The sequence below is a fragment of the Oncorhynchus gorbuscha genome, linkage group LG18 (assembly GCF_021184085.1).
Source record: "Oncorhynchus gorbuscha isolate QuinsamMale2020 ecotype Even-year linkage group LG18, OgorEven_v1.0, whole genome shotgun sequence".
NCBI lineage: Eukaryota > Metazoa > Chordata > Actinopteri > Salmoniformes > Salmonidae > Oncorhynchus > Oncorhynchus gorbuscha.
This window is the reverse complement of record NC_060190.1, coordinates 72,758,435-72,783,434: the sequence shown is the minus strand read 5'-3', so window position 1 is coordinate 72,783,434 and position 25,000 is coordinate 72,758,435. Positions and strand designations below refer to the sequence as shown.

At 44.7% G+C, this 25,000-nt stretch overlaps 1 protein-coding gene across 9 annotated transcripts in view; it reads right to left on the bottom strand.

Moving 5' to 3' along the window:
* The window catches only part of LOC124003041 (R3H domain-containing protein 2-like), a 103,715-nt gene that overhangs the window by 6,092 nt on the left and 72,623 nt on the right, over positions 1–25,000 (bottom strand). For 5 of the 9 annotated variants that reach the window (XM_046311016.1, XM_046311019.1, XM_046311022.1 and 2 more), the window contains 8 exons: positions 23,925–24,017; positions 23,192–23,503; positions 20,848–21,058; positions 15,930–16,093; positions 15,430–15,578; positions 14,270–14,367; positions 13,948–14,117; positions 12,354–12,504 (listed from right to left, as the gene is read on the bottom strand). In XM_046311016.1, coding sequence (XP_046166972.1) covers positions 12,354–12,504; positions 13,948–14,117; positions 14,270–14,367; positions 15,430–15,578; positions 15,930–16,093; positions 20,848–21,058; positions 23,192–23,503; positions 23,925–24,017 — 1,348 coding nt within the window. The remainder of the gene's footprint in view (positions 1–12,353; positions 12,505–13,947; positions 14,118–14,269; positions 14,368–15,429; positions 15,579–15,929; positions 16,094–20,847; positions 21,059–23,191; positions 23,504–23,924; positions 24,018–25,000) is intronic. The other 4 variants (XM_046311020.1, XM_046311024.1, XM_046311021.1 and 1 more) reach the window with 3 other exon arrangements.

Genomic DNA, 25,000 nt, shown 5'->3' with positions numbered 1-25,000 from the left:
GTGTCTGTGAAAGGCCAGGATAACTGTGTGTCTGTGAGTAGGTGAAAGGCAATGATATCTGTGTGTCTGTGAAAGGCCAGGATAACTGTGTGTCGGTGAAAGGCCAGGATAACTGTGTGACTGTGAAAGGCCAGGATAACTGTGTGTCTGTGAAAGGCCAGGATAACTGTGTGTCTGTGTGTAGGTGAAAGGCAATGATATCTGTTTTTAAGGCCAGGATAACTGTGAAAGGCCAGGATAACTGTGTGACTGTGAAAGGACAGGATAACTGTGTGTCTGAAAGGATAACCAGGATAACGTGTGAAAGGCCAGGATAACTGTGTGTCGGTGAAAGGCCAGGATAACTGTGACAGGCCAGGATAACTTGGTGACTGTGAAAGGCCAGGATAACTTGGTGACTGTGAAAGGCCAGGATAACTTGGTGACTGTGAAAGGCCAGGATAACTTGGTGACTGTGAAAGGCCAGGATAACTTTGTGACTGTGAAAGGCCAGGATAACTGTGTGTCTGTGAAAGGCCAGGATAACTTGGTGACTGTGAAAGGCCAGGATAACTGTGTGTCTGTGAAAGGCCAGGATAACTGTGTGTCGGTGACAGACCAGGATAACTGTGTGTCTGTGAAAGGCCAGGATAACTGTGTGACTGTGAAAGGCCAGGATAACTGTGTCTGTGAAAGGCCAGGATAACTGTGTGTGAAAGGCCAGGATAACTGTGTCTGTGAAAGGCCAGGATAAATGTGTGTCTGTGAAAGGCCAGGATAACTGTGTGTCTGTGAAAGGCCAGGATAACTTGGTGACTGTGAAAGGCCAGGATAACTTGGTGACTGTGAAAGACCAGGATAACTTGGTGACTGTGAAAGGCCAGGATAACTTGGTGACTGTGAAAGGCCAGGATAACTGTGTGTCTGAAAGGCCAGGATAACTGTGTCTGTGAAAGGCCAGGATAACTGTGTGTCTGAAAGGCCAGGATAACTGTGTCTGTGAAAGGCCAGGATAATAGTGCGTCTGTGAAATGCTAGGATACCTGTGTGTCTGTGAAAGGCAAGGATCCTGTCCTATTCGGTGTCCTGTGTGAATCTAAGTGTGCGTTCTCTAATTCTCTCCTTCTTTCTTTCTCTCTCGGAGGACCTGAGCCCAAGGACCATGCCCCAGGACTACCTGACATGATGACTCCTTGCTGTCCCCAGTCCACCTGGCCATGCTGCTGACTTCAACTGTTCTGCTGCTGGTCATTTATGAACATTTGAACATCTTGGCCATGTTCTGTTATAATCTCCACCCGCACAGCCAGAAGAGGACTGGCCACCCCACATATGTTCTCTCTAATTCTCTCTTTCTTTCTCTCTCTCGGAGGACCTGCCCTGGTCATTTGATGATGACATTTGTCCCCAGTCCATGACTGTGCTGCTGCTCATTTAAACTGTTCTGCCTTATTTTATTTGACCATGCTGGTCATTTATGAACATTTGAACATCTTGGCCATGTTCTGTTATAATCTCCAGCCACAGCCAGAGAGGACTGGCCACCCCACATAGCCTGGTTCCTCTCTAGGTTTCTTCCTAGGTTTTGGCCTTTCTAGGGAGTTTTTCCTAGCCACCGTGCTTCTACACCTGCATTGCTTGCTGTTTGGGGTTTTAGGCTGGGTTTCTGTACAGCACTTTGAGATATCAGCTGATGTACGAAGGGCTATATAAATACATTTGATTTGATTTGATTTGAAGGATAACTGTGTGTCTGTGAAAGGCAAGGATAACTGTGTGTCTGAAAGGCCAGGATAATAGTGTCTGAAAAGCCAGGATAACTGTTTATCTGAAAAGCCAGGATAACTGTTTGTCTGAAAAGCCAGGATAACTGTTTGTCTGAAAAGCCAGGATAACTGTGTGTCTGTGTGTGTAGAGTGTAAATGGTCAGCTGAGGCAGTGTGTGAAGATGGATGTGTAGGTGAAAGAGCAAGCTAGGCAAGGTGGTGTGATGTGTGTGTGTGTGTGTGTGTGTGTGTGTGTGATGTGTGATGTGTGTGTGTGTGTGTGTGTGTGTGTGTGTGTGTGTGTGTGTGTGTGTGTGTGTGTGTGTGTGGGGGGGGCAGCCATGTGGGTAAAGTGAGTTAGGTTCTCAGGGCCTGCTGGTGGCTGGTCAAAAACAACATGGACAGCTCATCATGAAGGGGTCACTGTGTGAAGGGGTCACTGTGTGAAGGGGTTACTGTGGAAGTGGGTGAAAGAGCGAGAACCAGGAGTTGGCTGGGACTTATCTCTCAATGCCAGGAATAACAGACCTGTGTGTAGGTTCCCCAGAAGCGCAAGGGGAGGACCATCCTCCTCAGTGAATAATACAAATGAAAAAATATATATATTTAAAAAAGTTATCATTTTTAATAGAGGTCAAACAATTATGATTTTTCAACGCAGATACCGATTTTTGGAGGACCAAAAAAACCAGACACCGATTAAATCGGGCGATTTATATTTATATATATATATATTTGTAATAATGACAATTACAACAATACTGAATGAATACTTATTTTAACTTAATATAATACATAAATAAAATCAATATAGTCTCAAATAAATAATGAAACATGTTCAATTTGGTTTAAATAACACAAAAACACAGTGTTGGAGAAGAAAGTAAAAGTGCAATATGTGCCGTGTAAAAAAGCTAAGTTCCTTGCTCAGAACATGAGAACATATGAAAGTTGGTGGTTCTTTTAAACTTGAGTCTTCAATATTCTCATTGCCTAATCTCTGGAGTTGATGGGCTTGAAGTCATTGACAGCACTGTGCTTCAACCCTGCTTACGAGCCTGCTGCTGCCTACCACCGCTCAGTCAGATTGCTCTATCCAATATTAAATCATAGACTTAATTATAATATAATAAACAGACAGAAATACGAGCATTAGGTCATTAATATGGTCAAAACCGGAAACTATCATTTTGAAACAAAACGTTTATTCTTTCAGTGAAATACGGAACCATTCCGTATTTTATCTAACGGGTGGCATCCATCAGTCTAAATATTGCTGTTACATTGCACAACCTTCAATGTTATGTCATAATTACATAAAATTCCGGCAAATGAATTACGGTCTATGTTAGGAAGAAAATGGTCTTCACACAGTTTGTAACAAACCTGACTGGTGCATATACAGTTGAAGTCTGTAGTTTACATACACCTTAATTAACCAAATACATTTCAAATCAGTTTTTCACCATTCCTGACATTTAATCCTAGTAAACATTCCCTGTTTTAGGTCAGTTAGGATCACCACTTTATTTTAAGAATGTGAAATGTCAGAATAATAGTAGAGAGAATGATTTATTTGAGCTTTTATTTATTTCATCACATTCCCAGTGGGTCAGAAGTTTACATACACTCAATTAGTATTTGGTAGCATTGCCTTTAAATTGTTTAACTTGGGTCAAACGTTTTCGGGTAGCTTCCCACAATAAGTTGGGTGAATTTTGGCCCATTCCTCCTGACAGAGCTGGTGTAACTGAGTCAGGTTTGTAGGTCTCCTTGCTCACACACGCTTTATCAGTTCTGCCCACAAATTTTCTATGGAATTGAGGTCAGGGCTTTGTGATGGCCACTCCAATACCTTGACTTTGTTGTCCTTAAGCCATTTTGCCACAACTTTGGAAGTATGCTTGGGGTCATTGTCCATTTGGAAGACCCATTTGCGACCAAGCTTTAACTTGGACTGATGTCTTGAGATGTTGCTTCAATATATACACCTAATTTTTCCTTCTCATTATGCCATCTATTTTGTGAAGAGCACCCGTCCCTCCTGCAACAAAGCACCCCACAACATGATGCTGCCACCCCCGTGCTTCACGGTTGGGATGGTGTTCTTTGGCTTGCAAGCCTCCCCCTTTTCCCTCCAAACATAACGGATGGTCATTATGGCCAAACAATTATATTTTTGTTTCATCAGACCAGAAGACATTTCTCCAAAAAGTACGATCTTTGTCCCCATGTGCAGTTGCAAACCGTAGTCTGGCTTTTTTATGGTGGTTTTGGAGCAGTGGCCTCTTCTTTGCGGACCGGCCTTTCAGGTTATGTCAATATAGGACTCGTTTTACTGTGGATATAGATACTTTTGTACCGGTTTCCTCCAGCATCTTCACAAGGTCTTTTGCTGTCGTTCTGGGATTGATTTGCACTTATCGCACCAAAGTACGTTCATCTCTAGGAGACAGAACACGTCTTCTTCCTGAGCGGTATGACGGCTGCGTGGTCCCATGGAGTTTATACTTGCATACTATTGTTCGTTCAGATGAATGTGGTACCTTCAGGCATTTAGAAATTGGTCCCAATGATGAACCAGACTTGTGAAGGTCTACAATGAATTTTTCTGAGGTCTTGGCTGATATCTTTTGATTTTCCCATGATGTCAAGCAAAAAGGCACTGAGTTTGAAGGTAGTCCTTGAAATACATCCACAGGTACACCGCCAATTGACTCAAATTATGTCAATTAGCCTATCAGAAGCTTCTAAAGCCATGACATAATTTTCTGGAATTTTCCAAGCTGTTTAAAGGCACAGTCAACGTAGTGTGTGTAAACTTCTGACACACTGGCATTGTGACACAGTGAATTTTAAGTGAAATAATCTGTAAACAATTATTGGGAAAATGACTTGTGTCCAGCACAAAGTAGATGTCCTAACCAACTTGCCAAATCTATAGTTTGTTAACAAGACATTTGTGGAGTGGTTGAAAAACGAGTTTTAATGACTCCAACCTAAGTGTATGTAAACTTCCGACTTCAACTGTACCCTGACTCTGCTTACACTGAACCCAAGAGAAGTGACAATTTCAGGCACCGCATTAATTATATGCAATGCAGGACAAGCTAGTTAAACAAGTAATATCATCAACCATGTGTAGTTAGTGAATATGTTAAGATTGATTGTTTTTTATAAGTTTAATGCTAGCTATCAACTTACCATGGCTCCTTGCACTTGCGTAAACAGGTGGTCAGCCTGCCACGCAGTCTCCTCGTGGATTGCAATATAAATTGGCTAAAATGCTGATTAAAGACTTATGAAAACTTGAAATGGGCCCTAATTTATCAGCCATTCCTATTAATCGGTCGACCTCTAATTTTTAGATAGACAATTACTATTATTTAGACAATACTAAATATAATGTATTATTATTATATATAATTTTTAGATAACAATACTAAATATATTCACGTCACCAAATAATGTATTAAAACACAGCGTTTTTGCAATGAAGGTCTGCAGTAGCCTCAGCAGCACTCTGTCGGGAAGCAACATGGTGTAGCTGGAGGACAGCTTGCTTCCATCCTCCTCTGGCTACATTGACTTCAACACAAAACCTAGGAGGCTCATGGTTCTCATCCCCTTCCACCTACAGACCCCTACCTTTTCCCACATTGCCTCAATCTAAAATGGATTCTATAAATAAAAATCCTCAATCTGCACACTATACACACCATAATGACAAAGCGAAAACATTATTGCAAATGTATTACAAATGTAAAAAAACACTTATTTGCGTTAGTATTCAGACCCTTTGCTGTGAGACTCGAAATTGAGCTTCTGTTTCTATTGATCATCCTTGTGATATTTCTACAACTTGATTGGAGTCCACCTGTGCTAAATTCAATTGATTAGACATGATTTGGAAAGGCACACACCTGTCTATTTAAGGTTCCACAGTTGACAGCGCATGTCAGAGCAAAAACCAAACCATGAGATCAAAGGAATTGTCCGTAGAGCTCCGAGACAGAATTGTGTCAAGGCACAAATCTGGGGAAGGGGTACAAAAAACATTTCTGCAGCATTGAAGGACTCCAAGAACACAGTGGCCTCATTCATTCTTAAATGGAAGAAGTTTGGAACAACCGAGACTTTGTCCGCCCAGCCAAACTGAGCAATCGGGAGAGAAGGGCTTTGGTCAGGGAGGTTACCAAGAACCCGATGGTCACTCTGACAGAGCTCTAGAGTTCCTCTGTGGAGATGGGAGAACCTTCCAGAAGGACAATCATCTCTGCAGCACTTCACCATCAGGTCCAGTTGGAAGCCGTTTTTCAGGAAAAGGCACATGACAGCCAGCGTGGAGTTTGCTAAAAGGCACCTAAAGACTCAAGACCATGAGAAACAAGATTCTCTGGTCTGATGAAACCAAGATTGAACTCTTTGGCCTGAATGCCAAGCGTCACGTCTGGAGGAAACCTGGCACCATCCCTACAGTTATAAAACCCTCACTCCCCCCTATCTGAGATATCTACTGCAGCCCTCATATCACACACACACACACACACACACACACACACACACACACACACACACACACACACACACACACACACACACACACACACACACACACACACACACACACACACACACACACACACACACACACACACACACACACACACACACACACACACCCGTTCTGCCAGTCACATTCTGTTAAAGGTCCCCTAAGCACACACATCCCTGGGTCGCACCTCTTTTCAGTTCGCTGCAGCTAGCGACTGGAACGAGCTGCAACAAAACACTCAAACTGGACAGTTTTATCTCAATCTCTTAATTCAAAGACTCAATCATGGACACTCTTACTGACAGTTGTGGCTGCTTCGCGTTATGTATTGTTGTCTCTACCTTCTTCCCCTTTGTGCTGTTGTCTGTGTCCAATAATGTTTGTATCATGTGTTGTGCTGCTACCATGCTGTGGTCATGTTGTGTTGCTACCATGCTGTGTTGTTGTCTTAGGTCTCTCTTTGCGTAGTGTAGTGTTGTCTCTCTCGTTGTGATGTGTGTTTTGTCCTATATTTATATTTATATTGTATTTATTTATTTATTTTTAATCCCAGGGCCCCGTCCCCACAGGAGGCCTTTTGCCTTTTGGTCGGCCATCATTGTAAATAAGAATTTGTTCTTAACTGACTCGCCTAGTTAAATAAAAAGGTTAAATAAATTACATTTGAAAAATACGGTGAGGCATGGTGGTGGCTGCATCATGCTGTGGGGATGTTCTTCAGCGGCAGGGACTGGGAGAATAGTCAGCATCGAGGCAAAGCTGAATTGAGCAAAGTACAGAAAGATCCTTGATGAAAACTTTCTCTAGAGCGCTCAGGAGTGAAGGTTCAGCTTCCAACAGGACAACGCAGGAGTGGCTTCAGGACAAGTCTCTGAATGTTCTTGAGTGGCCCAGCGAGAGCCCGGACTTGAACCTGATCGAACATCTCTAGAGAGATCTGAAAATAGCTGTGCAGTGACGCTCCCCATCCAACCTGACAGAACTTAAGAGGATCTGCAGACAAGAATGGGAGAATGACAAGAATGGGAGAAACCCCGCAAATACAGGTGTGCCAAGATTGTATCGTCATACACAAGAAGAATCAAGGCTGTAATCACCGCCAAAGGTGCTTCAACAAAGTACTGAGTAAAGGGTCTGAATACTTATGTAAATGTTATAGTTTTTTAAATTTTTAATACATTTGCTAAACATTTCTAAAAACCTTTTTTTGCTTTGTCATTATGGGGTATTGTGTGTAGATTGAAACAAATCTATTTTAGAACAAGGTGTTAACGTAACAAAATGTCGAAAAAGTCAAGGGGTCTGAATACTTTCCGAATGCACTGTATATCGTGGGTCTCGCACCCTCCTAAACAAAATGACACCAGCCTCCACTGGTGTGTGTGTGTCGAGCAAGCTACCAAAGTAATATTGGTAATTCACTGGTTTTCCATGTTAACTTTGGTCATTTACACTTGAATAAAGTATATCTTCTTTTAAAACATGTATTCATATATAGTATTAATTATTATTATTTTTGTCTCCCTATTGTCCATGAGATTCTAGTAAATAGACCGTATGATTCAGTAGAAAATAAACAAATTAATGAAAAAAAGCATCTAAAATCAACAATGCCATTATTTTCAATTAACTCTGCAACTCTTCCAACTATTGACTTTTTTTCACAACTGCCCACAGAGACATAGTAAAATAAAGACAAATGTGAGGAAAAAGAAAGTTAATTTAATGCTGAAACCCTCATATTAAACACCAATGAATGGTATTTACAAAGTATTCACAAAGGTCTATATTTAGGATAATATTTTACTGCTTTGTCATTCAATGTTTTACTTTTTAAAACATCTTATTTAAATATTGTATACATAGTATTTTAGATGAGGCGACACAGAGGGCCAGTGATAATCTGAAATACCCAAAAAATTCCACTTGATGTCGTGTCGTCTTATAAAATTTCCCCCAAAAACCTGAAAGCAAAAACAATGTCTAAACTTAGGTTTCCAGTAATATACCCTCCCTTTGCAACCCAAGTCAGGTGTGTGAGGACAGATGAGTAGGTGAAAGGGCCAGATAGCGTAGGCAAGCAGGCGTGAGGTGTGTGTGTGTGTGTAAGGGGGGGGTCAGCGCAGCCATGTGGGTAAGGTGAGTTAGGTTCTCAGGGCCTGCTGGTGGCTGGTCAGAAACAACATGGACAGCTCATCATGAAGGGGTCACTGTGTGAAGGGGTCACTGTGTGAAGGGGTCACTGTGTGAAGGGGTCACTGTGTGAAGGGGTCACTGTGATGGGGACACTGTGATGGGGACACTGTGATGGGGACACTGTGATGGGGACACTGTGTGATGGGGTCACTGTGTGAAGGGGTCACTGTGTGAAGGGGTCACTGTGTGAAGGGGTCACTGTGTGATGGGGTCACTGTGTGAAGGGGTCACTGTGTGAAGGGGTCACTGTGTGAAGGGGTCACTGTGTGAAGGTAAGAGCGTCTGCTAAATGACTTAAATGTAATGTAATGTAATGTAATGAAGGGGTCACTGTGATGGGGACTCTGTGTGATGGGGTCACTGTGTGAAGGGGTCACTGTGTGAAGGGTTCACTGTGTGAAGGGTTCACTGTGTGAAGGGGTCACTGTGATGGGGACTCTGTGTGATGGGGTCACTGTGTGAAGGGGTCACTGTGTGAAGGGGTCACTGTGTGAAGGGTTCACTGTGTGAAGGGGTCACTGTGTGAAGGGGTCACTGTGTGATGGGGTCACTGTGTGATGGGGACTCTGTGTGATGGGGTCACTGTGTGAAGGGGTCACTGTGTGAAGGGGTCACTGTGTGAAGGGGTCACTGTGTGATGGGGTCACTGTGTGATGGGGTCACTGTGTGAAGGGGTCACTGTGGGTCACTGTGTGAAGGGGTCACTGTGATGGGGACTCTGTGTGAAGGGGTCACTGTGTGAAGGGTTCACTGTGTGAAGGGGTCACTGTGTGAAGGGGTCAGTGTGTGATGGGGGTGAAAGAGGCTCACCGTAGTCAAACGTGTGTGTGTGTGTGTGTGTGTGTGTATGAGTGTGTGTTTGTGTGTGTGTGTGTGTATGAGCATGTGTGTGTCAAATCAAATCAAATGTATTTGTCACATACACATGGTTAGCAGATGTTAGTGCGAGTGTAGCGAAATGCTTGTGCTTCTAGTTCCGACAATGCAGTAATAACCAACAAGTAATCTAGCTAACAATTCCAAAACTACTACCTTATAGGCACAAGTGTAAGGGGATAAAGAATATGTACATACAGATATATGAATGAGTGATGGTACAGAGCGGCATAGGCAAGATACAGTAGATGGTATTGAGTGCAGTATATATACATATGAGATGAGTATGTAAACAAAGTGGGATAGTTAAAGTGGCTAGTGATACATGTATTACATAAAGATGCAGTAGATGATATAGAGTACAGTATATACGTATGCATATGAGATGAATAATGTAGGGTAAGTAACATTATATAAGGTAGCATTGTTTAAAGTGGCTAGTGATATACTTTACATAATTTCCCATCAATTCCCATTATTAAAGTGGCTGGAGTTGAGTCAGTGTGTTGGCAGCAGCCACTCAATGTTAGTGGTGGCTGTTTAACAGTGTGATGGCCTTGAGATAGAAGCTGTTTTTCAGTCTCTCGGTCCCAGCTTTGATGCACCTGTACTGACCTCGCCTTCTGGATGATAGCGGGGTGAACAGGCAGTGGTTCGGGTGATTGTTGTCCTTGATGATCTTTATGGCCTTCCTGTGACATCGGGTGGTGTAGGTGTTCTGGAGGGCAGGTAGTTTGCCCCCGGTGATGCGTTGTGCTGACCTCACTACCCTCTGGAGAGCCTTACGGTTGTGGGCGGAGCAGTTGCCGTACCAGGCGGTGATACAGCCCGACAGGATGCTCTCGATTGTGCATCTGTAGAAGTTTGTGAGTGCTTTTGGTGACAAGCCGAATTTCTTCAGCCTCCTGAGGTTGAAGAGGCGCTACTGCGCCTTCTTCACGATGCTGTCTGTGTGGGTGGACCAATTCAGTTTGTCTGTGATGTGTACGCCCAGGAACTTAAAACTTACTACCCTCTCCACTACTGTTCCATCGATGTGGATAGGGGGGTGTTCCCTCTGCTGTTTCCTGAAGTCCACAATCATCTCAGTTTTGTTGACGTTGATTGTGAGGTTATTTTCCTGACACCACACTCCGAGGGCCCTCACCTCCTCCCTGTAGGCCGTCTCGTCGTTGTTGGTAATCAAGCCTACCACTGTTGTGTCGTCCGCAAACTTGATGATTGAGTTGGAGGCGTGCGTGGCCACGCAGTCGTGGGTGAACAGGGAGTACAGGAGAGGGCTCAGAACGCACCCTTGTGGGGCCCCAGTGTTGAGGATCAGCTTGGAGGGCACTATGGTGTTAAATGCCGAGCTGTAGTCGATGAACAGCATTCTCACATAGGTATTCCTCTAGTCCAGATGGGTTAGGGCAGTGTGCATTGTGGTTGAGATTGCATCGTCTGTTTACCTATTTGGGCGGTAAGCAAATTGGAGTGGGTCTAGGGTGTCAGGTAGGGTGGAGGTGATATGGTCCTTGACTAGCCTCTCAAAGCACTTCATGATGACGGAAGTGAGTGCTACGGGGCGGTAGTCGTTTAGCTCAGTTACCTTAGCTTTCTTGGGAACAGGAACAATGGTGGCCCTCTTGAAGCATGTGGGAACAACAGACTGGGATAGGGATTGATTGAATATGTCCATAAACACACCAGCCAGCTGGTCTGCACATGCTCTGAGGGCGCGGCTGGGGATGCCGTCTGGGCCTGCAGCCTTGCGAGGGTTGACACGTTTAAATGTTTTACTCACCTCGGCTGCAGTGAAGGAGAGTCCGCATGTTTTGGTTGCGGGCCGTGTCAGTGGCACTGTATTGTCCTCAAAGCGGGCAAATAAGTTATTTAGTCTGCCTGGGAGCAAGACATCCTGGTCCGTGACGGGGCTGGTTTTCTTTTTGTAATCCGTGATTGACTGTAGACCCTGCCACATACCTCTTGTGTCTGAGCCATTGAATTGAGATTCTACTTTGTCTCTATACTGATGCTTAGCTTGTTTGATTGCCTTGCGGAGGGAATAGTTACACAGTTTGTTTTCGGTCATGTTACCAGTCACCTTTCCCTGATTAAAAGCAGTGGTTCGCGCTTTCAGTTTCACGCGAATGCTGCCATCAATCCACGGTTTCTGGTTTGGGAATGTTTTAATGGCTGCTATGGGAACGACATCTTCAACGCACGTTCTAATGAACTCGCTCACCAAATCAGCGTATTCGTCAATGTTGTTGTTTGATTGCAATACGAAGCATATCCCAGTCCACGTGATGGAAGCAGTCTTGGAGTGTGGAATCACTGTGTGTGTGTGTATGAGCGTGACTGCTACTGGCTCACAGTGACATTTGTTCAGTAAGCTGGCATGTACACATCTTTTTGTTATGTCATGTCAAACTGGTGTGTGTGTGTGTGTGTGTGTGTGTGTGTGTGTGTGTGTGTGTGTGTGTGTGTGTGTGTGTGTGTGTGTGTGTGTGTGTGTGTGTGTGTGTGTGTGTGTGTGTAAAAACAAATAGTGTTTTTTTTCTCCCCTTATTTCGTGACATCCAAAATGGTTGTTCCGATCTGGTGTCATCATGGCAACTCCCCAACGGGGTCGGTAGAGGCACGTTTCCTGCATCACATGACCCGCCAAGCTACTTCTTAACACACTGATCGCTTAACCCGGAAGCCAGGAAACACTGTTCAACTGACAACTAAGTCCGTTTGCATGCGTCCCGGCCCGCCACGAGGAGTTGCTTAAAGCGTGGCGAACCCCGGCCAAACCCTCCCCGAACCCGGACGGCGCTGGGCTGATTGTGCGCCGCCCTATGGGACTCCCGTCATAGTCGGCTGTAGTGGCGCCTTAGACCAGGGCACCTTTCGGGAGGCCACTTGTGTGTGTGTGTGTGTGTCTGTGTATGTGGTGTGTGCATGGTAAGTGTTACGGTGTGCATCTGTTTGTCTCCGTCTCTGTGTGGTGTTACCTTGTGCGGGCCCTGGTCCGGGCCGGGGGAACTGTGACAGTAGGGGCAGAGGGCCGAGGCCTGGACAGACACTGCTCACGCTGCCTGAGGGGGAGGGGGCAGGAGACTGGGTGGGGGAGGACAGAGGACTGCTCTGCATCTGTGTACTCGTCTGGAGGGGGGATGGGGGAGGGAGATAGAGGGGAGGACATGGATAGAGGAGAGGACGAGACATACTGTAGTTCACAATACAGATAGTCAACAAATATATCACAAATTAGTATTTTTTCATTTAAAATGTCATGTCAGCATAGGAGAATCCTACACTGTCCTCCTGAATAGTCCACGGGATTCTGTAAGTGAGGGAGAGAGTATACAGGAAGTACAGTAATTCTGTGTATATAACACCTGTTGTAGTACTGTATATATGCTGTATATAGTACCTGTTGTAGTACTGTATGGAAGTATTATAGTAGTGCTGTATATAGTACCTGTTGTAGTACTGTATGGTAGTATTATATAGCGCTGTATATAGTACCTGTTGTAGTACTGTATGGTAGTATTATATAGTGCTGTATATAGTACCTGTTGTAGTACTGTATGGTAGTATTATAGTAGTGCTGTATATAGTACCTGTTGGTGTACGGTATGGTAGTATTATAGTAGTGCTGTATATAGTACCTGTTGTAGTACTGTATGGTAGTATTATAGTAGTGCTGTATATAACACCTGTTGTAGTACTGTATATATGCTGTATATAGTACCTGTTGTAGTACTGTATGGTAGTATTATAGTAGTGCTGTATATAGTACCTGTTGGTGTACTGTATATATGCGGTATATAGTACCTCTTGTAGTACTGTATGGTAGTATTATAGTAGTGCTGTATATAGTACCTGTTGTAGTACTGTATGGTAGTATTATAGTAGTGCTGTATATAGTACCTGTTGGTGTACGGTATGGTAGTATTATAGTAGTGCTGTATATAGTACCTGTTGTAGTACTGTATGGTAGTATTATAGTAGTGCTGTATATAGTACCTGTTGTAGTACTGTATGGTAGTATTATAGTAGTGCTGTATATAGTACCTGTTGGTGTACGGTATGGTAGTATTATAGTAGTGCTGTATATATTACCTGTTGTAGTACTGTATGGTAGTATTATAGTAGTGCTGTATATAGTACCTGTTGTAGTACTGTATGGTAGTATTATAGTAGTGCTGTATATAGTACCTGTTGTAGTACTGTATGGTAGTATTATAGTAGTGCTGTATATAGTACCTGTTGGTGTACGGTATGGTAGTATTATAGTAGTGCTGTATATAGTACCTGTTGTAGTACTGTATGGTAGTATTATAGTAGTGCTGTATATAGTACCTGTTGTAGTACTGTATGGTAGTATTATAGTAGTGCTGTATATAGTACCTGTTGTAGTACTGTATGGTAGTATTATAGTAGTGCTGTATATAGTACCTGTTGGTGTACGGTATGGTAGTATTATAGTAGTGCTGTATATAGTACCTGTTGTAGTACTGTATGGTAGTATTATAGTAGTGCTGTATATAGTACCTGTTGTAGTACTGTATGGTAGTATTATAGTAGTGCTGTATACAGTACCTGTTGTGTGTTGTCAGATTTGTAGAGGTCTCCAGGCTTACTGGGTCTCTGCTCGAGGCTGTAGTACTTGCAGGAGTTCCACTGGACCAGAGGAGGATTGTGGGTAGGCTGGGGTCCGTTGGGGACACTAAGCTGCATGACCATCACCCCAGGCCCTGGGGGGGCCACCCCTGTAGCACCACACACAAAGTTAAAGCATTGTAGGGAAAAGGTTACACTTTTAAAGTGAACCCTTCGTCATAAGGGCTACGACACAGGGCCAACGTTGTTGACCAAACCTAATCGATAAAGTTAGAGCTCGGGAAAACAGATGAACTCTCACCTGAATATTGCTGCTGTATCTGTGGAGGGTTGCAGGGAGAAGTAGACGGGCTCATCTGGTACTGCTCTGAGCTGGGCTGCAGGTACCCTACTGATGGACTGGAGAGAGACGCACACAGAGAAACACACACACAGAGAAACACACAGACACACACAGAGAAACACACACACAGAGACGCACACACAGAGAAACACACACACAGAGAAACACACACACAGAGACGCACACACACAGAGACGCACACACACACAGAGACGCACACACACACAGAGAAACACACACACAGAGAAACACACACACAGAGAAACACACACACAGAGAAACACACAGAGAAACACACGCACTGTAAGCACTTGGCAGTCATCCACAGACGGTAGGCATTATCACATCAATAAGCTGTGTGTGTGTGTGTGTGTGTGTGTGTGTGTGTGTGTGTGTGTGTGTGTGTGTGTGTGTGTGTGTGTGTGTGTGTGTGTGTGTGTGTGTGTGTGTGTGTGTGTGTGTGTGTGTGTGTGCGTCTCTGTGTGTGTGTGTGTGTGTGTGTGTGTGTGTGTGTGTGTGTGTGTGTGTGTGTGTGTGTGTGTGTGTGTGTGTGTGTGTGTGTGTGTGTGTGTGTGTGTGTCTCTGTGTAACAGGCTTCAATCACAACAGTCATATTTTGTTTAGCGAGAGTGTGGAAGCGATGTGTCAAAGAAAAATAAAGATTCAAGTGTTTAAACAGGTTGTTTATTGATTCCAGTCATGTGACTTTCTATCCTAATTCAATCGTCTTTAATGACTTCACTTACAGCTCAAGTTTCCCGAGTGTCTTACAATTACTGCTTAGCCAGGCGGTTAGCAGGAGAGCTTGTTACTGATAAGAATTACATTCAACTTCATTCAGGAATGAACAGATTCAGTCTGCTTCTGGAGTATAGGCCATTTCCTCTGTAATGTGTTTTTTTTAAAAACATTTTTTTAAGTGTAGTTTATTATTGTAATTCCAGAAGTGAGATTATAAGTGACACTTATTCAGAACAAGTTATCTGGGTTGTAGCTCAACAGGTCTGCTGGAGGCAATATGTTGGGAGTAGTTCTCCCCATACAATATATCCAGCACTTCAGTATCTGTTCAAAGCACGCTTTATAAAATCACTTACATTTTTTTTTTAAGTACCTACCTTGTGCTGTTCTGTTGTGTGGGGGTGATGACGCTGTAGTATACAGGCATGGGCCCCTGGACAGTCTGCACAGACTGACTGACTGGCACCATGACCTGCTGCTGGTACTGCTGGATCACCTGTTGAGAGTCACTGGCCACAGGGACCTGCTAGGAGGCAAGACACATGAACATGTAGCCAAGGTGAGTTGACACCCTCTGCCCAATAGGGAATATCCTCTTGGTCTAATAGCTGGTTTCCCGAGCGAGAGACCCGGGTTCGGATTACAACAGTTACATCCCACTCGTCGCGTTTACATAAAAATAGTTGTGGTCCGAGAACTGAGCCTTGAGGAACTCCTAAATGCATACAAGATGTAGCAATCACGCACGCGCACACACACACACACACACACACACACACACACACACACACACACACACACACACACACACACACACACACACACACACACACACACACACACACACACACACACACACACACAGCATTAAATGTACCTGATATGAGGGCATCTGTGGGTACTGAACCATCATGGCCGTCACCTGTCCATGCATGCCCTGCCCCTGGGAGGTGAGGAGGGCCTGGTTCTGGGGCTGCTGGGATACTCCTATCATTCCCTGGTACTGGGGCTGCTGGCTGGGCATCATGGTCTGGAGAGCTGCTGGTTATGTAGGACATGGTCATGGTAACACAGGTGTGTGTGTGTGTGTGTGTGTGTGTGTGTGTGTGTGTGTGTGTGTGTGTGTGTGTGTGTGTGTGTGTGTGTGTGTGTGTGTGTGTGTGTGTGTGTGTGTGTGTGTGTGTGTGTGTGTGTGTGTGTGTGTGTGTGTGTGTGTGTGTGTGTGTGTGTGTGTATTTTGGGTATGCCACACATCTATCAACCCTGGTCCTACTGGTGACACGCAGGCACATGGAAGAATCACATTTATACTCTAAATACATTTGAATACAGGAATTTGACTCAGTGAAATGGATCTGCCACTAAAACAGGATATATAGACAGACGATAAACAGGATATAGAGACAGACGATAAACAGGATATAGAGACAGACGATAAACAGGATATAGAGACAGATGATAAACAGGATATACAGACGATAAACAGGATATATAGACAGGCGATAAACAGGATATAGAGACAGATGATAAACAGGATATAGAGACAGATGATAAACAGGATATAGAGACAAGACGATAAACAGGATATACAGACAGATGATAAACAGGATATACAGACGCAGAATTTACACAAATCCACATACAGTAAGCTAAAAACTACAGAATACACTATAAAACACTAAGACACATTATTTAAATAATGAACGTAGGGACGTAACAATAAAAATGATTTCATGTTAACACAGACTGTCTAGAAAGAAAGGAAAGTCATGGAAGAACATGGGCCAATATGGGGAAGCAGAACATGACTGTCCGGCAGAGGGTAGGCTTGTTGCTGCCTGAATGCTCAGGGTCATTCTGAGTGTAACCCAGATAACTTTTCAGGACTCGTTGCATCAGTGCTTCTGTCCCAAACTACACAATGTGGTGACTAAAATAGCCATTTATTCCTGGGAACCAGTATTTAGCTAACCTTGATCCTTGTGTTATTTTAGAGCTGTGTTGGCGTTGTTTCTGTTGACACGGCAAGGGTCTGATCATGTTGACTGGGTGAGTGAACGGCTACCGTACACAGTGTATTCTATGTTGCCAAATCAGGCGATCAGCACTTCGGTGCCTCTATGCTTTGAAAGTCTCTGTACTCAAAACACAACACGCTGTTGATAAATGTTTATTCAGCAAATATACACAGTGAAATACAGTGTACAGTAGTCCTGGCTTTCACCGGTCCTGCTTAGTCAGATTCTCAAACTGTGAGTGTAACCTCATTTTAATATGAAGTGTAGTAATTGAGATGGCTTTGGTCAAAAGGATTTTTTAAATGTTTAAAACCGGGTAAAAAAAAGGTCTGAACAGACCGTTACGAGATGCAGGGAGTGTATCGTGTAGCCCCATCTAAGTAGAACAAATTGGTGTTGTATGAACAAGGAGATGGTCAGATGTAATCACACCCAACCAAAATATAGACGCAACATGTAAAGTGTTAGTCCCATGCTTCATGAGCTGAAATAAAAGATTCCAGAACTATTCCACATGCACAAAAAGCATATTTCTCTCAAATGACGTGTTCAAATTGGTTTAAATCCCTGTTAGTGAGTATTTCTCAGATGGCCGGCTGGACGTAGTGACAAATTCAGCGGCTTATGGTAGAAAAGTGTACATAAAATATCTGGCAACAGCTCTGGTGGGCATTCCTGCAGTCAGCATGCCCCCTCAAAACTTGAGACATCTGTGGCATTGTGTTGTGTGACAAAACTGTTAACATAGAGATTCTGGGAACATCAGAAGGTGGGGGGAAATTAACTATATTCTGGTAATCCGACCAATTGAACATATGCAGTGGTACTTAATGAATATGATGTCAGTTTGGTTGTCATCTGAGACATTCTCATCAATGATAAGATGACAAACTCTACAGTGGAAAGTCTACACATCAGAGTTATCAGATTCACATGGAATTGTTGTTCAATTTAAATGTTTGAATATGAAATGATTTGTGATGGGATGAAATGTGATTTTAGCTTCTAAAATGTGAGATTTGGGTTTTCATGAGTGAATTAGGCCCGACTCAGTGGCCCGCCCACGTGAAGAGACACAGGTTGTAAACTATGAAACACACCCTCCTCTCCCTTCCTATATAAAGCCTTGACGGCAATATAACCTCCTGTTCCGAGGATGTGAGGATGACGGTCCGATGTCAGAATAATTCAGATAATAACTACAGAACGAAGCCAACATCAGCGTGACCTTTGGTTGCGAATGGTATGAACTTTGAACTCTTATTCACTACAGAAGTGAAACCTCCTAGCCGTTGAGCTAGCAACAGCAGCTGCAAACGAAGGTTAGGAAGGAACAGACAGAGTATCCCGTCTATCACACAATGACGTTAATACAACGTTACTACAGAGTATCCAATTGACCACCAGAGACATTCTTCAAAGGACAAAGGACTCGGTTGGGCAACACGGCCTTCCATCTACCACCAACCTACTGAAGCGCAGCTCAGAGTAAATATTTAATGCATTTTCCTTTTCCAAATGGGCGGTAATTTAGAATGCATAAGTTACTGTATTTACGATAGCACAGATTCGCCCTTTGTTCCTCAGTCTTCCCGCTCTTTCACTCAAACCCAGCCACTTTTATTTTGTGTAACCAGCTGTTATATCTGTTCCGCCCGCTAGGGACGTTTTCCTTTATGACGTCATTTGTAATCAAGTTATGATTAATTATGTGTATGTGTAATTCTGTGTGATTAGTTAGGTATTTAGTAAATAAATAATTAAACCCAATTTTGTATTGCTGATTCAAATTGTTAGCCAGGGTTATTGCAGATAACAAAGAATTTACAACTTTCCGATGAGACTGAATTAAGGTGACGATTAATATTGACTGCTATTGATGTAAAATATTACTAGGTTTTTAAGAGTTTATTCGTAAGATAACTGCTCTATAAATATTATTTCATGGTGACTCTCTAGTTAATTACATTTACATGATTAGCTCAATCAGGTAATATTAATTTATGGAGAAATTATTTTATAGAATACCATGTCATATCACTTAATCCGGCATTGCCAAAGACACGACATCAGCGTATGGAACATTTCTGGAATCTTTAATTTCAGGAACCAACACTTTACATGTTTCGTTTACAGTGCCTTTGGATTGTAATTCAGACATCTTGACTTTTTTCACATTTTGTTAGGTTACAGCCTTATTCTAAAATTGTTTAGATTTATGTTTTTTTCCCCTCATCAACCTACACACAATACCCCATAATGACATCACAATCACCCCATAATGACATCACAATACCCCATAATGACATCACAATCACCCCATAATGACAAAGCAAAAAAAAAAGTGTAGACATTTTTGCGAATTTATGAAAAAGAACTGAAATATTACATTTACATAAGTATTCAGACCCTTTACTCAGTACTTTGTTGAGGCACCTTTGGCAGCGATTACAGCCTCGAGTCTTCTTGGGTATGACGCTACCAGCTTGGTGCAACTGTATTTGGGGAGTTTCTCCCATTCTTCTCTGCAGATCCTCTCCAGCTCTGGCAGGTTGGATGGAGAGCGTCGCTGCACAGATATTTTCAGGTCTCTCCAGAGATGTTAAATCGGGTTCAAGGCCAGGCTCTGGCTGAGCCACTCAAGGACATTCAGAGACTTGTCCCAAAGCCACTCCTGGATTGTCTTGGCTGTATGCTTAGGGACCTTGTCCTGTTGGAAGGTAAACCTTCACCCCAGTCTGAGGTCCTGAGCACTCCGGAGCAGGTTTTCATCAAGGATCTCTCTGGTAATTTGCTCCATTAATCTTTGCCTCAATCCAGACAAGTCTCCCAGTTCCTGCTGCTGAAAATGATCCCCACAGCATGATGCTGCCACCAGTATGCCAGGTATCCTCCAGACATGATCCTTGGCATTCAGGACAAAGAGTTCAGTCTTGGTTTCATCAGACCAGAGAATCTTGTTTCTCATAGTCCGAGAGTCTTTAGGTGCCTTTTAGCAAACTCCAAGCAGACTGTCATGTGTCTTTTACTGAGGAGTGGCTTCCGTCTGGCCACTCTACCATAAAGGCCTGATTGTGGAGTGCTACAGAGATGGTTGTCCTTCTGGAAGGTTCCATCTCCACAGAGGAACTCTAGAGCTCAGTCAGAGTGACCATCGGGTTCTTGGTCACCTCCCTAACCAAGGCCCTTCTCTCCCGATTGTTCATGTTTGGCTGGGCAGCCAGCTCTAGGAAGAGTCTTGGTGGTTCCAAACTTCTTCCATTTAAGAATGATGGAGGCTACTGTGTTCTTGGGGACCTTCAATGCCGCAAAAATGTTTTGGTACCCTTCCCCAGATCTGTGCCTCGACACAATCCTGTATCGGATCTTTACGGACAATTCCTTCGACCTCATGGCTTGGTTTTTGCTCTGACATGCACTGTCAACTGTGGAACCTTAAATAGACAGGTGTGTGCCTTTCCAAATCATGTCTAATCAATTGAATTTACCACAGGTGGACTCCAATCAAGGATGATCAATGGAAACAGGATGCAGATACATTTCAAATCCCATAGCAAAGGGTCTGAATACTTATGTAAATAAGGTATTTCTGTTTTTGATTTGTCATTATGGGGGTATTGTGTGTAGATTGCTGAGGAAAATGTTTAATTTAATCAATTTTAGAATAAGGCTGTAACGTAAAAAAATGTGGAAAATGTCAAGGGGTCTGAATACTTTATATTTTTGTTCAGTATAAAACTCTTTAATTTAGAAAGATGGTACTGTAGTGGTACTGACCAGACTGCTGTGTGGGCTGAGCCATGGGCTGGGGCATGGGCTGGGGCATGGGCTGAGCCATGGGCTGGGGCATGGGCTGAGCAGGGTAGGACACCTGATGAGACATGGGTCCAGGCCGGTACTGCTGCCCTGTGCTGGGGTACTGCTGCCCTGTGTTGGGGTACTGCTGCCCTGTGCTGGGGTACTGCTGCCCAGGGGTGAAATAAGATATCTGGAGGAGCAGAGGGAGGGAGAAATACAGTCAGTTCATAGGTAGTACAATAAGAAACCTTCCAACCAAATTAATAAAAGTGCGCAAACTAGATATCAACTCTTGTGAACACACTGCCACTATCTACCTCACAGAGCAGTGAACACACTGCCACTATCTACCTCACAGAGCAGTGAACACACTGCCACTATCTACCTCACAGAGCAGTGAACACACTGCCACTATCTACCTCACAGAGCAGTGAACACACTGCCACTATCTACCTCACAGAGCAGTGAACACACTGCCACTATCTACCTCACAGAGCAGTGAACACACTGCCACTATCTACCTCACAGAGCAGTGAACACACTGCCACTAGTTACCTCACAGAGCAGTGAACACACTGCCACTATCTACCTCACAGAGCAGTGAACACACTGCCACTATCTACCTCACAGAGCAGTGAACACACTGCCACTATCTACCTCACAGAGCAGTGAACACACTGCCACTATCTACCTCACAGAGCAGTGAACACACTGCCACTATCTACCTCACAGAGCAGTGAACACACTGCCACTAGTTACCTCACAGAGCAGTGAACACACTGTCACTATCTACCTCACAGAGCAGTGAACACACTGCCACTATCTACCTCACAGAGCAGTGAACACACTGTCACTATCTACCTCACAGAGCAGTGAACACACTGCCACTATCTACCTCACAGAGCAGTGAACACACTGCCACTATCTACCTCACAGAGCAGTGAACACACTGCCACTATCTACCTCACAGAGCAGTGAACACACTGCCACTATCTACCTCACAGAGCAGTGAACACACTGCCACTAGTTACCTCACAGAGCAGTGAACACACTGTCACTATCTACCTCACAGAGCAGTGAACACACTGTCACTATCTACCTCACAGAGCAGTGAACACACTGTCACTATCTACCTCACAGAGCAGTGAACACACTGTCACTATCTGCCTCACAGAGCGGTGAACACACTGCCACTATCTACCTCACAGAGCAGTGAACACACTGTCACTATCTACCTCACAGAGCAGTGAACACACTGTCACTATCTACCTCACAGAGCAGTGAACACACTGTCACTATCTGCCTCACAGAGCAGTGAACACACTGCCACTAGTTACCTCACAGAGCAGTGAACACACTGTCACTATCTACCTCACAGAGCAGTGAACACACTGCCACTATCTACCTCACAGAGCAGTGAACACACTGTCACTATCTACCTCACAGAGCAGTGAACACACTGTCACTATCTACCTCACAGAGCGGTGAACACACTGCCTCACAGAGCCAGCAAGATACAGCAGTGGAGCTATTTGCCAAAATCCTACTTGCCCCCTAAAGCTCCTTTTGTGGGAACTATCCCCCCAGGGTGTAGGGTCAACGCCGGAGGTTTCCGCCTCCAGGATTTAAATTCATATTTTTTTGGATTCAAGCAGTTTGTTACTGGGCTGCGGGACGGTGACGAGGAGAGAGATAGAGAGAGAGACGGAGAGAGATCGAGAGAGAGGTAGACAGAGAGAGAGAGAGCGAGAGAGAGATAGATAGAGAGATCTAGATAGAGAGAGAGATCTAGATAGAGAGAGAGATCTAGATAGAGAGAGAGAGATAGATAGAGAGATCGAGAGAGAGAGAGAGAGAGAGAGAGAGAGAGAGAGAGTAGAGAGAGAGAGAGAGGTAGAGAGCGAGATAGAGAGAGATAGATATAGAGAGAGAGAGAGAGAGAGAGAGAGAGAGAGAGAGAGAGAGAGAGAGAGAGAGAGAGAGAGAGAGAGAGAGAGAGAGAGAGAGAGAATGAGCGAGATAGAGAAGACTTCACAGCCAGTCACACAGTACTCTCTCTGAGTGTGAGAGAGATACTGTCACACTGCCGCAGACTGTGTAAACCCCGCCGCGATTTCACAGCAATCTAAACTCTTTCACATTTATTGGTAAAGTTTGTGAAACAACGTTTTTTTGGGCCAAATGTTCCCGGGCTGTACATGTACTTTCGGTCTAACGCGTGAAGGGAAACTGTTAATCTAAATTCTACTCCTTATTGATTCAGACCGAGTATAAAGCATTTTGGGACAACCGTTGATGATTGATTGCGAAGCCAGTATCATACCTGTTGAGGGGGAGACGGCTGCATGTACCCCTGCGGTGGTGGTGGGGGCTGCATGATGGTCTGGGAGGGAGGGGGTGGAGGAGGGGGTGGAGGAGGAGGATGATGATGGAGGTGTCTGGTGTTAGCCTGGTAGCCAGACTGAGGGGACAGGGGCTGGGCCGTGGTGGCCATGATATAGCCCGTCTGGGGTGGAGGGTGTTGGGTGAGGACAGTGGGCCCCTGGGTCTGGTACATGGCGGGGGGCTCCGGGGCCTCCCTGGAACTCTGTCGACTCAGAGTCATCAGGCTGAAGTGGGGAGCCAGCTCCTCACCCTGAGAGGGAGAAATGTTTATTACAAACAGTTACTGGTAGGTTTGACACAGTAACCAATAAACTGATTGTAGGTTAAACTGGATATGATGATATCATTTGAAGATATTTGCCCCTAAAAATGACATCTTTCTATCTTCTACATAGCATAATGACTACCAGAAGGTGTTAGTAGTGAAGACGTAGGTGTGAATATAGAGTTGTGATGATGATTGTCATATTGCCACTTCAGTCCAATAGGGACTAACAAGACCGGGAGAGAAAGCCAAGATATGAAAGGTTTGGTACCATATTGTATGGTTGTTATATTTACTGTATATAGAGAGAGAAGGAATGAAGGGTACTAGTAACATGTACTGCTTGGAGGGAGGAGAGACTGGGTTCAGTAACAGTACATTATAAAGATATGGATGGTAGTACTACCATGTACTGCTGGGGGGAAGAGACAGGCAGGAGGACCTGGGGACAGGAGGAGGAGTAGGACACAGGTTGAGAGGGCTGCAGAGACCCCACCGGCTAACAGAGGGAGAGATGGAGGGAGAATGGATGGAGAGGGAGAGAGAATGGATGGAGAGGGAGAGATGGAGAGAGAATGGATGGAGAGATGGAGGGAGAGATGGAGGGAGAGATAGAAGGAGAGGGGAGATGAAGGGAGGGGGAGAGATGGAGTGAGGGGGAGAGATGGAGGGAGGGGAAGACATGGAGGGAGGGGAAGACATGGAGGGAGGGGAAGACATGGAGGGAGGGGAAGACATGGAGGGAGGGGTAGACATGGAGGGAGGGGGAGAGATGGAGGGAGAGGGAGAGATGAAGGGAGGGGAGAGATGGAGGGGGAGAGATGGAGGGAGAGATGGAGGGAGGGGGAGACATGGAGGGAGGGGAAGACATGGAGGGAGGGGAAGACATGGAGGGAGGGGAAGAGATGGAGGGAGAGATGAAGGGAGGGGGAGATATGATGGAGGGAGGGGAGAAATGATAGGAGAAGGAGAGATGGAGGGAGAGATGGAGGGAGAGATGGAGGGAGAGGTGAAGGGAGGGGGAGAGATGGAGGGGGAGAGATGGAGGGAGAGATGGAGGGAGGGGAAGACATGGAGGGAGGGGAAGAGATGGAGGGAGGGGAAGACATGGAGGGAGGGGAAGACATGGAGGGAGGGGGAGAGATGGAGGGAGAGATGAAGGGAGGGGGAGAGATGGAGGGGGAGAGATGGAGGGAGAGGGAGAGTTGAAGGGAGGGGGAGAGGTGAAGGGAGGGGGAGAGATGGAGGGAGAGATGGAGGGAGGGGGAGACATGGAGGGAGGGGAAGACATGGAGGGAGGGGAAGACATGGAGGGAGGGGAGAGATGAGGGAGGGGAAGACATGGAGGGAGGGGAAGACATGGAGGGAGGGGGAGAGATGGAGGGAGAGGGAGAGATGAAGGGAGGGGGAGAGATGAGGGAGGGGGAGAGATGAGGGAGGGGGAGAGATGAGGGAGGGGGGAGAGATGGAGGGAGAGATGGA